This window comes from Lepidothrix coronata, unplaced genomic scaffold (assembly GCF_001604755.1).
Source record: "Lepidothrix coronata isolate B3197 unplaced genomic scaffold, Lepidothrix_coronata-1.0 Scaffold4, whole genome shotgun sequence".
Classification (NCBI taxonomy): domain Eukaryota; kingdom Metazoa; phylum Chordata; class Aves; order Passeriformes; family Pipridae; genus Lepidothrix; species Lepidothrix coronata.
The window spans coordinates 5,402,292-5,415,031 of record NW_016690184.1 but is presented as its reverse complement, the minus strand read 5'-3'; the positions used below and the strand labels follow the sequence as shown (position 1 = coordinate 5,415,031).

The 12,740-nt window shown below is 36.2% G+C and overlaps 1 protein-coding gene across 3 annotated transcripts in view; it reads left to right on the top strand.

Moving 5' to 3' along the window:
- The window catches only part of COL12A1 (collagen type XII alpha 1 chain), a 93,907-nt gene that overhangs the window by 37,136 nt on the left and 44,031 nt on the right, over positions 1-12,740 (top strand). For all 3 annotated transcript variants that reach the window (XM_017825852.1, XM_017825836.1, XM_017825846.1), the window contains exons 23-34: positions 1,014-1,159; positions 1,425-1,554; positions 2,344-2,483; positions 3,216-3,345; positions 5,531-5,670; positions 5,943-6,075; positions 6,176-6,202; positions 6,513-6,655; positions 9,127-9,256; positions 10,052-10,191; positions 11,286-11,415; positions 12,110-12,252. In XM_017825852.1, coding sequence (XP_017681341.1) covers positions 1,014-1,159; positions 1,425-1,554; positions 2,344-2,483; positions 3,216-3,345; positions 5,531-5,670; positions 5,943-6,075; positions 6,176-6,202; positions 6,513-6,655; positions 9,127-9,256; positions 10,052-10,191; positions 11,286-11,415; positions 12,110-12,252 — 1,532 coding nt within the window. The remainder of the gene's footprint in view (positions 1-1,013; positions 1,160-1,424; positions 1,555-2,343; positions 2,484-3,215; positions 3,346-5,530; positions 5,671-5,942; positions 6,076-6,175; positions 6,203-6,512; positions 6,656-9,126; positions 9,257-10,051; positions 10,192-11,285; positions 11,416-12,109; positions 12,253-12,740) is intronic.

Here is a 12,740-nt window from a genome sequence, read left to right as displayed (position 1 = left end):
CTTGAATAACATGTTAACAGCCAGTTTGGCACCTGAGGAAATATCCAGTAGAACTTTTACCACCATAGGCTTTCTTCTTAGCAGAAACAAAATTTTTAATTTGAATGACTAAACTGTGTTATGTTACACAGGTTGTTCAGATCTTGTCTGGAAAACTTCAGCAAAGTGAAACTGCAGTGTGGTAGAAAATGTTTGTCTCGTCTTCTTTCCAGACTCATAAAGCATGGCTGTACAAAACTAGAACAATAGACATGAATTATAAGACAGAGTTTAAAAAGTACTGAAATGTGATCATATACAAATGTATACTCCTGTATTTTTATGCTAGGTAATTAATTCCTGCTACCATCAGACAATACCATGGAAATGATTTCTAATTAGCAAAAAGCCAATTCAACAGAGTTATGCCACTTCTATGAGATATAACTTAGCCATGTTTATACTATGAGTTGGCTACATTATTGATTTTAGATATATTTATGCTGAATGCAACATCAGGTGACTTTTCTGCCTCTTTAATAACATCGATTGTTTGGTGTTCATTTCACTTCTTTGTTTTGTGTTAGGCTTGTCATCCACCCTTAAAATATTTGCATAATTTTTATGAAGTCTGCTGTAGTTTTCCATGGTTATTTAATAATTAGAGAAATACAGAAAACAAGAAGAAAGGACAAAATATCATTTTTGTAAAGATCCTGAACCAGTTGTGTTGTTTCATATTAGAGCATTCATGTGAGTTAATGTTGCTGATTAGAATATTAAAGTGTCTGAGTGTAAACTTGTAAGAGTTTTAGCTGTGTATATAGCAAATCTGTAGCCTCATTCAAAATGGAGTGACCATTATCTCATTCTTAAACTAAGAACCACTTAAAAAAACAGTGCTTGCAGATCGCCTTTCTACTACCCATAATGTACACTAATAGCCATGTGCAATATTCTCAGTGGTACTACCTGTGATATAAAATATGAAGAAGGTGAAATAAATAAATTAATATATATTTTTTATTTGACAGTGCCAATCTCTTCAGTTAGAAACTTGAATGTTTATGATATTGGATCAACCTACATGCGAGTGAGGTGGGAACCTCTCAATGGAGCTACTGGTTATTTGTTAACATATGAACCTGTGAATGCCACAGTCCCAGCCACAGAGAAAGAGGTGAGAGAATTTGTCTTCACTTCCTGTACTCTACCAGAAATAAATTAAGAAAAACTGTTAGATTATCATAATAGTCAAAAGACTGGCATGTACTTTTGAAGTGCAGTGAACTTACAAAGATATTGTATACAATGACATCAGTCAGGAAGCTGTAAATATACTGTGAATCTCACAAACAAAATTCCCTTGAAATTAAATCACTGCTTGCTTTTCTGCCATTGCTTTCTTCAGTTTTAAAACATGATGTGTTACTTTTCATGTGCAGATGCGTGTTGGACCATCAGTGAATGAGGTGCAGCTGGTAGATCTCATCCCCAACACTGAGTACACTTTAATAGCTTACGTATTGTTTGGTGATATCACCAGTGACCCACTCACCACCCAGGAAGTGACATGTATGGACATCTTGATTTTTACTTTGTTATTGCTTCAGCAACATTTAATTTTATTTCATGCAACAGTTTTTATATATTCTGTTTTGTTTAGAAGACCATCTTAACTATGTTTTATGCATTTGCTAACAGTCATTCATTTCCCAAAGATCTCAAGGCAATTTCAATGCAAAGGGTCCAACTATTAAAAGAGGAACAAAACAATTTTGTTGTTGAATAATGAAAGAAGTTGGCTTGAAAATCTTGTGGTCATAGTATTTTAAAAGGTCTCAATTTTGGTTGCATTAACTTAGAAACCTTGTTCCCAAATTCAGACATTCTCTGAAGTGTAGAAAATAACAAAGAAACATTCCATATCAAGAAAAAAATCGATCTAAATATGGCTTCCTTTTTTATAACTTTCCTTAAATATTTCCTATTGGTGAAGGCACGTTTCTGGGCTAGATGCATGAAGTATGCTTATTTGTATGTCCTTAAAAAATGTTAAACCCTTAACCATACATGAAAAGTGGCTATTGTCTCCAAAAGTTATGATTTTAAACACTAATACTTCTAAAAGTATTGTGCTCGTAATTTACCAAGGTAAAGCTACATACTTTATAGCTATGTTGTTCATTAGTGGGACAATAAGCTCCTAAACTGTCGCATCTAATGGCAAGGACGATGAACTTCTTAGAAAGTGAATGTCTCCATTTCAATAAAAAATATGAAAAGCATTTGCTTGCATCTGTAAGAGACCTATACCTCTGCCATGAATAGTATTTTCACTTACTACTGTCATTATTTTTACAGTACCTTTGCCTGGACCCAGAGGCTTAACAATTCAGGATGTTACTCACAGCAGCATGAATGTCCGTTGGGATGCTGCCCCAGGGAAAGTTCAAAAATACATCCTAAGATACAAAATAGCTGATGACCCTGATGTGAAGGAGGTAAATTCTTGAAAGTACTAAGAAAGAGTTTTATTTCAAGGAGTTAGGTTACTAACATAGCAGTAAGAGTAGTATTATAACCCACCACCGAGAGTAAAGAACATCTGTTCACGGTGATTGCAGTCAGGAAAGGGTATTGATTTCTTGGAAATGGAATAAGCACGAGATGGATTTCTTTGGGTACTCCCTTCTTCCTCCTCCTCCAGAGAGAAGGACTGGAGAATTTTCCTGTGCTTTGGTAAACAGCCATTTCTGCTGTCTGGTTAAGTGTCATCTTGCCAAGGTCTAAGAAAAGCTTACAATTAAGAGGACAGGATTGTGGAATAAAGGTATGTTAGCCCCTTTACCGACTGTCAGAACGTGTGAGCATTGTTAGAGATGTCTTGTAGTTAGGTACAAGCTTTCCTTGTCTGTGCTGCTTGACATGAATCAGCTCTTGGAGGATTAAACATGTTTTTATAAGGAAATGAGAATTTTCTTAAGTTTTAGTCTGCATCCTTGTTTCCAAAAGAATGAAGCCGTGAATGATCCACAAGTACTGCATGTATCTGATATAATATGCTTTGCAAGGAAATTAGTAGATAGCACTCAATATTCGGGTGTAAATTTAGGGGTAAATGGCAAAACGTAGTGCAGAATACTTTTCCTTTTTCAGTACAGGAATTTCTGCCATTAAATCAAATGCAGAGTAAGAGCAATTTACAATTCTTAAGTCACTATTTTTATTCTTAGGTGGAAATTGACAGGCTCAAAACCAGCACTACTCTCTCTGACCTTTCCTCCCAAACAGTGTACAATGTACACGTTGTTGCTGTGTATGATGAAGGAGAATCCCTGCCAACAAAAGCAGAAGCTGTCACTCGTAAGTATTCTTATTAATCATTATTGTGATTGGTTTTGCTTTATGTTCTGTTAAAGTCGTGCATGTTGCAATACGTTATGTGGAGCTGTCATTTAATCTGAGAAAAATTTTACTTGCATTTGTAGCATTATTTTCAATTTAACAAACCCTGGGAATCTTAGATTCCGGTGTCACTGAGACTGCAGTCTGCAGAGAGGTGACAGAGTAACTCAAGCACAACTATTTCTGTTTAGAGGCTGAAGGAGAAGTGTAGTGTAGAATGGGTAAGAAAATATGAAGACAGAGGAAAGGTTTAGCAAATCTATGCAGGAATCTAGGAAAGTGAGTAGGAAGCTGGGCCATATGCTAGAGGATTAGAGAGACATGATCTTGCTTCTGATCCTAGAGAGTTTTTGCGTCGTGAAATGTGAAATCCGTCTCTACTTCTAGAGAATCATCAAGGCAGTATTTGAGTACCTGTGCTGGTTTAAAAGTAAACAGGTGGGTGGGACAAATGAACCCATCTCAATGAGATTACATGTCAGAATTACAATTCACTAAAGATTACAATAAATACAATTATCCAGAAAAAAATTGGTTTTAACCCCCCAAAGACAGGTGTATAACCCGGCACCCTGGACAAGAACAGAACGGTGTTTTTAGCCCCTGTGCTGAGCACCACAGGACCTCCTGGCTATAAACTAAAAGGAAAGGAAAACCTGTTGGTCCAGATGATGGTCGCGGTTCTGTTAAGTAATGATCACAGACTTGTTGAGAGTGTCAATCACAGTCCTCTTGTTGAAGTTTTGGTCCTCCTCTGTACGATTGGTACTAGAAGTCCCAAAACCATTACACATGCTCAAGCTGAGGTGGGAATGCCCAGGACTTCCCCCAGGATGGAGAGTTTCACAATGGGTGATTTAACTCTGTGAATCATGGGATATTTTTGGAATCTTTGATAATCAAGGTGTTGCAGCTCCCTATTATGCCAGTCATTGTGGACTATTAGCAGAGATGATCCCTCAGGCTGGGTGTGAAGGTGTTAATGCTTTTCCAAAGGGGAGTTATTGCAGCTGAGTCATTTGTGTGGAGACAAAGAAACGCTCCCCTGCCTTGCAGGGTTTTTTTTAACATCCAGCTTGGAGCCTGAGATGTCAGGTGTACCCTGGGCAGCTGCTGCAAACCATTTATTAACAGTCCATCAGAAATTACACAGAAGGTGTAGAATACACAGTTTTGGTTATACCTGCATAGTGATAAACTGGTCCCAGCCCCTGTAACTAGGACAGTACCTCAACAAATAGAGGCAAGGAAATGGAGTTGCACAAACTGTAAGAGCTGATTTCCATACAAGAGAAGTGACAGACTAAAAGGAGAAAGCGGGTGTCAAAGAAGCTCTCATCCTGATCTAGGCTTATGATTTAAGAAGGTAGTTAACCAGAAGAGCTACAACAGAAATAAGCAATGTTATCTTATCACAGCCCCTCAATCTGATATGAAAAAGAAGAGAAAAAACATTCCTACGATCTCTTTTTTTCTTCTGAATTTTTTGTAGTTTTATATATTTAAAAATGTTTGTGCGATTTTGTGCTTGCCGTTGGGCTAGTCTTTTTTCTATAGCTGTAGTTTTGTGTGAATGTGTGTGTAAGGAAAGAAGAGGAAAACTCTGCCAAAGAAATTATTTTTAGTTTAATTCTCTGGTTTTACCTGTTTGTGTATTTCTTCCCAGTGGCTATATTATATTTAGCTTTCTTAACCTACAGTTAACCTCTGTGAATTCTTTCTAAGTAAGTGGTGTAATTCAGTCATGTCTTATTTAGCTTATATAAGAATTTTAAGATTTGGGAGACACTCATGCAGGAGATTGAGCTCTGTCTATGGGAGTTAATAATCACTCCTAACTCCAAAATGTAAGAGCTAGGACTTCAGTTGTGAGTAGGCATGTGAGTTGTGATCTCTGCTGAGGTCAGTAGAGCTGCGTCTGTTTTATCCTGTGATGTGACCTAATGGTGTGATCTTATGAAGGATGAAGGACGATTTGCTTAGTGTAGGTAGGATGGGTTATATGTAGTCATTAGAAGCATGGTAACTGAGAGATGAATCTCCTACATAATTTTCTAAATTCTTTGTCTGAGTAATTGCTTTGTTTAACTGCATTTATTTTGTAGTTACATTTTGTGGAATACTTTTTCTTTTCTCATAATAGAGCCTGTGCCAGCACCAGTCAATCTCAGAATCACAGATGTAACCACAAATAGTTTTAGAGGTACTTGGGATCATGGAGCTCCAGATGTCTCTCTGTATAGAATAACCTGGGGACCCTATGGAAGATCAGAAAAACAGGAGGTAAGAATTAGACAGCCACCATAAGCTTCCATGGGCAGTTTCTCAGAGAGTATATTTTTAAAATCAGAAATGTAATTGATAAATGGCCTATAAATTCCTGTTGTGTGCAATGGAAATTCAGTCAGAAGGTGTAGAACACATACTTACAGCCACTTGCAGTGATGTTACTGAGTAAAAAGTTACTCAGTTATATCCCACTTTCTGTTTGTCTGTTTTGTTTGTTCTGGTTTTGTTTATTTATTTTTTTCCTTTTTTTTTAATTTCTCCACAAGACTATCTTAAATGGGGATGACAATAGTTTGGTCTTTGAAAATTTGAATCCAGACACATTATATGATATCTCAGTTACTGCCATCTATCCTGATGAATCAGAAAGTGATGAGCTCATTGGCAGTGAACGGACATGTAAGTAAATAAAGGGATTCTGCATGTTGTTATTCATTATTATTAAAACAGAAAGCATATACATACAAGAATTCTGAAAATTCTTTCTACTTTTTTCTAGTACCCTTGGTACCTATCACAACACAAGGTAAGAATCTGAATTTCCTGGTATTGTACTATTAAGAAAAACCCATAGCTATCTTTTTCTAAACTGTGACAAATGTTGACATTAAAAAGCTGAGATCATTTAATAAATATTATTGTGTATTTGGAAGAATACTAAACACTAGATTACCACATGTTTATTATTTTACAAACATTACAGTTTATGTTCTCTTGTACTTAATACATTCTGCTCTTGATCAGGCAGTCATGCAGCCTTAAAAGTATGAATGAAGTATTTGTCCCTGATTTTTAGTGAATAACATATTTATTCTTTTCTTTATTGCACTTCTTAGCCCCAAAGAGTGGCCCAAGAAACCTTCAGGTGTACAATGCAACTTCACATAGTTTGACTGTGAAATGGGATCCTGCCAGTGGTCGAGTGCAGAGATACAGGATCATTTACCAGCCTATCAGTGGGGATGGCCCTGAACAGTCGGTAACTAATTTTGTAGTGCTATAGTTTTTCAACCTTAAATACAACCTTCTGTAAATCCATTAGAATAATTTCTTTTCAAAGCACAACATTGTATATTTTAATCACTTTTTAGGTGGAAATTTCTATTTTTAGTGAAACAGTACATACTCCCACCTTTTTCTTTCTCCCCTTTCAAATCCAAGTTAGAATGCTCTTCATGGAGCAGAAATTACTTTGGATGCATCCTGTTTTCTTGAAAATCACAGAGTCATAGAATTGCTTAGATTAGAAAAGACCCTTAAGGTCATCAATATATATCTATAGATATAACTATAATAAAGTTAAAATGTGTTGAGGAATAAGTCAAGCAGCACGTAAGACTACAAATCACAGATACAGTTATCACAACAATCAACGATATGGATACCTTGGCTATTTTCCATTTCCAGAGTTTTCAGTTATTTTCATGGTGTGGTTCATGTGCTATCAGAGGACTTTTCCATGGAACATGCTGTTCAGTTGAACAGTTGAGACTGTCTCTCACTGCTCTAGGGTCAGAAAAACCACCCAGAAGTAGCAGTTGCAAAAAAAAAATGCACACAAAACACATGTTAGGGAAGCGTTTAAGGTGTTTTAGACTCATTTAATGGGATTGAGCAGCTGTAATGATATGGAGAGCCAGTACTGTATGGTCAGCCAGCTTTCCCTGTGTCGTCAGCAAGAGCTGTGTTGACTACTGGCAGCCTACACAGCACAGCCTGGGAATGGTAATTCAGTCAGCCTGTTTATCAGAAATGTGCGCTACTTAAAAATGCCCTGCAGTGGGAGGCTATTGTGGTTACTGCCAAATGACTCAGAGGAACAGTCTCAGATGAGAAACACGCTCATTTAATTTGCCTCTGTAATTGGAGATCACACATGTTCAGAAGTGTATCTAGGAATATTTACTTTAGAATCAATTGGATACTTACACATCCATTTTAACTCTCTTCTGAACAACATGCATTTGAGTTGAGGCAATTGAACTATTGAATGAATTTGAGCAGTTTAATACAAGTTTAGGGAGAAATCACTAGAAGAAAAAGGAACAGCAGTAAGGTTAATTAATGACTGTAATTAATTGCTGGCACTGGAGTAAAAAGAAAATTATGATCATTCTGTTGAAATTTGTGCAAAGAATATAGTTAATAGACTTAATTACTCACAGCTGGATAGAGTTCAGCAGTAGCAGTTGGAGAAAACATGTCTTTTTAAGGAGAGCCCACAGAACACTCATCCTCTATTCATGGCATTTAATGTCTGTCTGCAAATAACTTTGTCATATGATCATAATTCCTTGACTGTTTTTTTTTAGTGGGATATTTGATTAAAATGTAGTTGCTGAGTAGGCAGTAGAGCTGTCCCTACCAAAATAGTTAAAATAGAATTTCTGGAAGGTTTTTATTGCCCTGTCTGACATTTAATGGCCTCAGCACCAAGACGAAGCATGGATGGTTTGAAGACAGCTCTGCAAAAACTGCATACCAAACTACAGAGACCGTAATGATCATTCAGGGTCAGATTTGAAAGGTGAACAGATACTAAAATGGAGAGGCAGCCATGGTGGGATGATAAAAATATTTATTCTTTGAAAAGAGCTTTGTACTTTGCTTGTAAATTAAAATATTCTACAAAATGTGAAGATGTATAAATGCTTGCTCGTTGTCAGTTCTTCCTAATCAGATGCTTTTAAAGTTTGTTATGACAAACACATTAGTTGAATTGGCTTTGAAAATGTGCAGATAGTCTTAAAAGTACAAAGGGTGCTCTTGAGCAAGTGTAATTACACACTATTAAAAGCCAAAAAGCTCATGAGTATCAAATGTTTAAGATCTAAGTATTATTCTCAGTGTACTTTAAATCTTTAACTTAATTGGTGAAGATTATGATCACAGGATTATATGTAAAATAAAAATTAGATAATAAAAATAAAAAGATGACAGAGTCTTAACAAAGATGTTTCAGAAGCTGAAGTGTCATGCTGTAAAATTTTTAAAATCAAGGAGAGACAATGTTGATATTGTATCTAATGTATATTAGAGATCTACAGAGTGTTGGAATTTATTCCATGCTTGCATTCTACCTGAGAGTGGAGCATAAAGAACCCAAATGAGAGTCTATCGTAATTAATAAAAGACTCTGATTGATTTCAACAGGATATAGTCATTTACAATATAGTTTGTGCTGGTAAAGAACTGGCAGTTGATACATAGTTGTGGTTATGTGCAAGTTTGGAGATTTTAAAGAATAGTAGCTTTGTGTCTAAACTTGCTAAGAATATGTGTTAAATATTATTGCTGTTCAATCTCTACTCTCAGTGTCACTCACAAGAGCATTTCAACATCATAGTGTTTTCTACTCTGCATCAAATGCTTACATTCTGCACTATAGCATTAAGCACAAAAGAGGAAGTATAAAGGGTATTTTAATGTTTTTCTGTTGTTTTGCTGAAGACTATGGTTGGAGGGCGGCAGAACAGTGTAGTGATACAGAAGCTGCAACCTGACACGCCATATGCTATTACTGTGTCATCAATGTATGCGGATGGTGAAGGGGGACGAATTACAGGACGAGGTAGAACCAGTAAGTAACTTCTTCAGATCTTATTAGGTGAAAAACAACATTGATGTATTGCTTTTCAAATTAGCCTGGAAAAATTTCTTGTGGTGAAATTATTCCTATCTGTATTTGTCCTTTGGTGGGTTTCAAATATCTAAAGATTTGTCTACTGGCTGTAGAGAAACCCTGGACCACTACCTCAGACTGGATGCCTGGCTTTTAAGGCTGAAAAAAACCCTAGTGTGCCTATGGAACTTTTTCGTCATTTAAATTTTTTAATTGTTGTATGCCATAATTTAGTAAACACCTTAAAGCATCAGAAGGCATGTAACTCTCATATGGGTGCTGTTAAGCACCTTCAGTTCAGAGACTGATGCATTGTTTTGATCCTGCTATAGAAATAACTGGGTGATTTTCTATCAGAGACACCCCAGGCATAAAAACCATTTCACTATATTTAATTAATTCTTCAGATATAAATTTATTAATCCACTTGTACATAATTTAATAATGAGCTTGCAATGGAAAGTCAGACACAGCAATGTATTTGATGAGGAATGAAGAAAAAATCCTAATGGCCTCATTGCATAATTCTAAAATAGTGTCCATAAATAAATTTCTTTTACTACATTTAGCATTGCCTATGCTGGTTGATGAGGCTGATGTGTTCTGATTAATGAAGACAAATAACATTTAACATGAACTACCTAAACCTCTTGTTTTTTAAATTTCCTAAGGAAACTTTACACAGTCATGATCTGACAGCACAGGTGAGAGAATGTGGTTCCATGTTTCTGACAGCTCATTGATCTGTTTCAGAACCTCTCACTACTGTGAAGAACTTGCTAGTTTATGACCCAACCACCAGTACTCTGAATGTTCGATGGGATCATGCAGAAGGAAGTCCTCGCCAGTATAAAGTGTTTTATGGACCTACAGCTGGAGGTGCAGAAGAAATGGTAAATTCTTCATGTGGATCTCTCTAACTGCCTCAGATAAAGTACAGCTCATGGTGCTGGTCAGAGAAATGCTACTGAGTTAAGTAGGTCTTGCTTGCAGATGCACTGGCTTTTTTTCTGTTCATGACTACCCTGGAGAAAACGCACAGCACCTCCTTGAAGTTCAGTTACTCCCATGTGTATTACAGATGTTTGATTTTATATAGTAGACCATTAGAAATTAGTTCTTAGCACAGGGATTTAATGTCGCACACAATTTTTTGTTTGTTTATTCTTAGGGCAGTGGGTGTGAATGTAAAGCTGACTACAGGGTGTACCAAAGGTGCTAAAGTTAGCAGAACTTATTTCCACCTGTTTTTACTGCTAAGAAGTTATGTGACTGTAGACAGTCAGCTGCAATGATATTTGTGAAAGCAGAAAAATCCACATTCTAATTTCCTGAAATTACTTAACTGCTAAAGAGCTAAAAAAAATAATGAAAAGAGGAACCCTACTCCAGACTGTGAAATATTATTATTTCCCAATTGTGTTTCTTTTTCTACATCTGTGCAATTTAATGTGCCCATGAAATGAGAGGTACATGAATTGCCACTGTTTCAATAGCATCTAGAGTGCTACTGATGACAAATATGCTTAAATGCAGTGGAGTTTTATTTTCTAACGACCTGCTCATTACTTCTTGTCACTAGCATGTTGTGATGTTATTTAAAGTTTTCTTTCTTTTTTTTTTTTGAATTAGAAAGTGACCTCTTAGTGCCTCTGAGATGCTAAATAGTAGTCATTAAATAGATCACTGCAGATTCTGCTACTACTATCAGCAGAACAGGATCTGGACCCAAGGTGAAGATAGCTGTAAGGGATTGTATAATGGAGGATAGAACTTAATAATTTTTCTTAAGTCTGAGACAGAACCTTTTTGAAAAGTAATTCCAGTAGATACCATGAACTGTTATTTTAAGCTTCACCTTCTGTAGTTATTATCACATCCAGTCTGGAAATGAAATGTGGTAGAGGAGTGAGAAACAAAAAAGCTTACACTTTTTTTACATATTTATGTAAGTGTCATGCCTCTACCTTTGTTTTTAAATTTGTAGACCACAGTACCAGGAAACACAAACTATGTCATCCTAAGGACTCTCGAACCCAACACACCTTACACTGTAACTGTGGTTCCAGTTTTCCCAGAGGGGGATGGTGGACGTGTCTCTGACACTGGAAGAACTTGTAAGTAAAATAGCCCTTTTCAGGAAATGTTAGGATTTTTTGTCTGAGTGGCTCAGATCATTAGAAATTGATTTTACATCAAAAGTGGAAGTTTATTTTCCCCAAAGCTAAAACACAAATGCAAAAACTGTTTACCATCTTGGTTATGGTTTCAGCTCTGTAACTTAGCTTTCTTTGCTTATTCTTGTGGAGGCTTTCAGTCCATTTATCTCAGGCAAGCTCAGCTCCTAAGTTGTGAAGCGAATTTACGGTTTACCTCACAGAATAGTGAAATTTCAGTTGTAGTGCTAGTAGCAATACCGGTGAACAAACACCAAATATTGGTTTTAATCCATGCCAATGTCTATACCATGTACTTAAAATTTCCCAGGAAGTTTAAGCTCCTAATGTCAACATGAACTGAAATGTGTAGTTTGTGTCTACTTTTCATACATGTCTGATCAACAACAGGATAACAAAGTGTTATGATCATACTTTCAATTTGCAGTATAAACACGTACTTAACTGCCTAGCACGGAGGTTTGAGAAGACTAATCACTGAGATTCTTAAATTTGTAGGAGCTAACAAAAGTAATGTGTTTATCTTGGGCTGATGTGTTTTTTATTTTCCTTTGAGCTCTCTTGTAAATTCAAGTAGAAATATAACTTACATAAGCAACTTTGTAAAACTCAATTTAAATTATCCTTGGTCTAGTGGAGAGAGGAACACCAAGAAATGTTCACGTTTACAATCCCACACCAAACAGCATGAATGTCCGTTGGGAACCTGCTCCAGGTCCAGTACAGCAATATAGAATTAATTACGCTCCACTGACTGGCCCAAGGCCATCAGAATCTGTAAGTAATTTAGTTTTTATACTATTTATCAAAAGTGTGTGGAGAATATTGCTTCCTTCAATGAGTGTAAAAAAAATAAAATAATAAACTCAGGCCAACTATCTGCCCAGGAGTGTCTCTGCTGAAAACAGAGTGTCTATAGGAGTTTAGTCCATTGTAAATAAAGGCTTAAGTTGGCGAAATGAGTGACATAAGAAATAAGACTCTCCTATTTAAAACTGCGTGTGGAAAATTGAGTATCCTTTATCGTATTGCAGGTAAAGATGACTAAATTAAAACCTTTTTTTTCTTGTAAGAGAGAAGGAAATAACAAATATTTCTTAGGAAATGTTTAATTATGAAACCAGATGCCAAGTTTATGTGACTTTACCACTAAACCATTTCCTTACCCTAAATCATTGGTGTTTAAGTAGGTCTTGGTGAGCAGTGAACTCTGGATATGGGTAAAAATTTACCCTTCAGATGTGAAGACTTCTTTGATGTGTAGA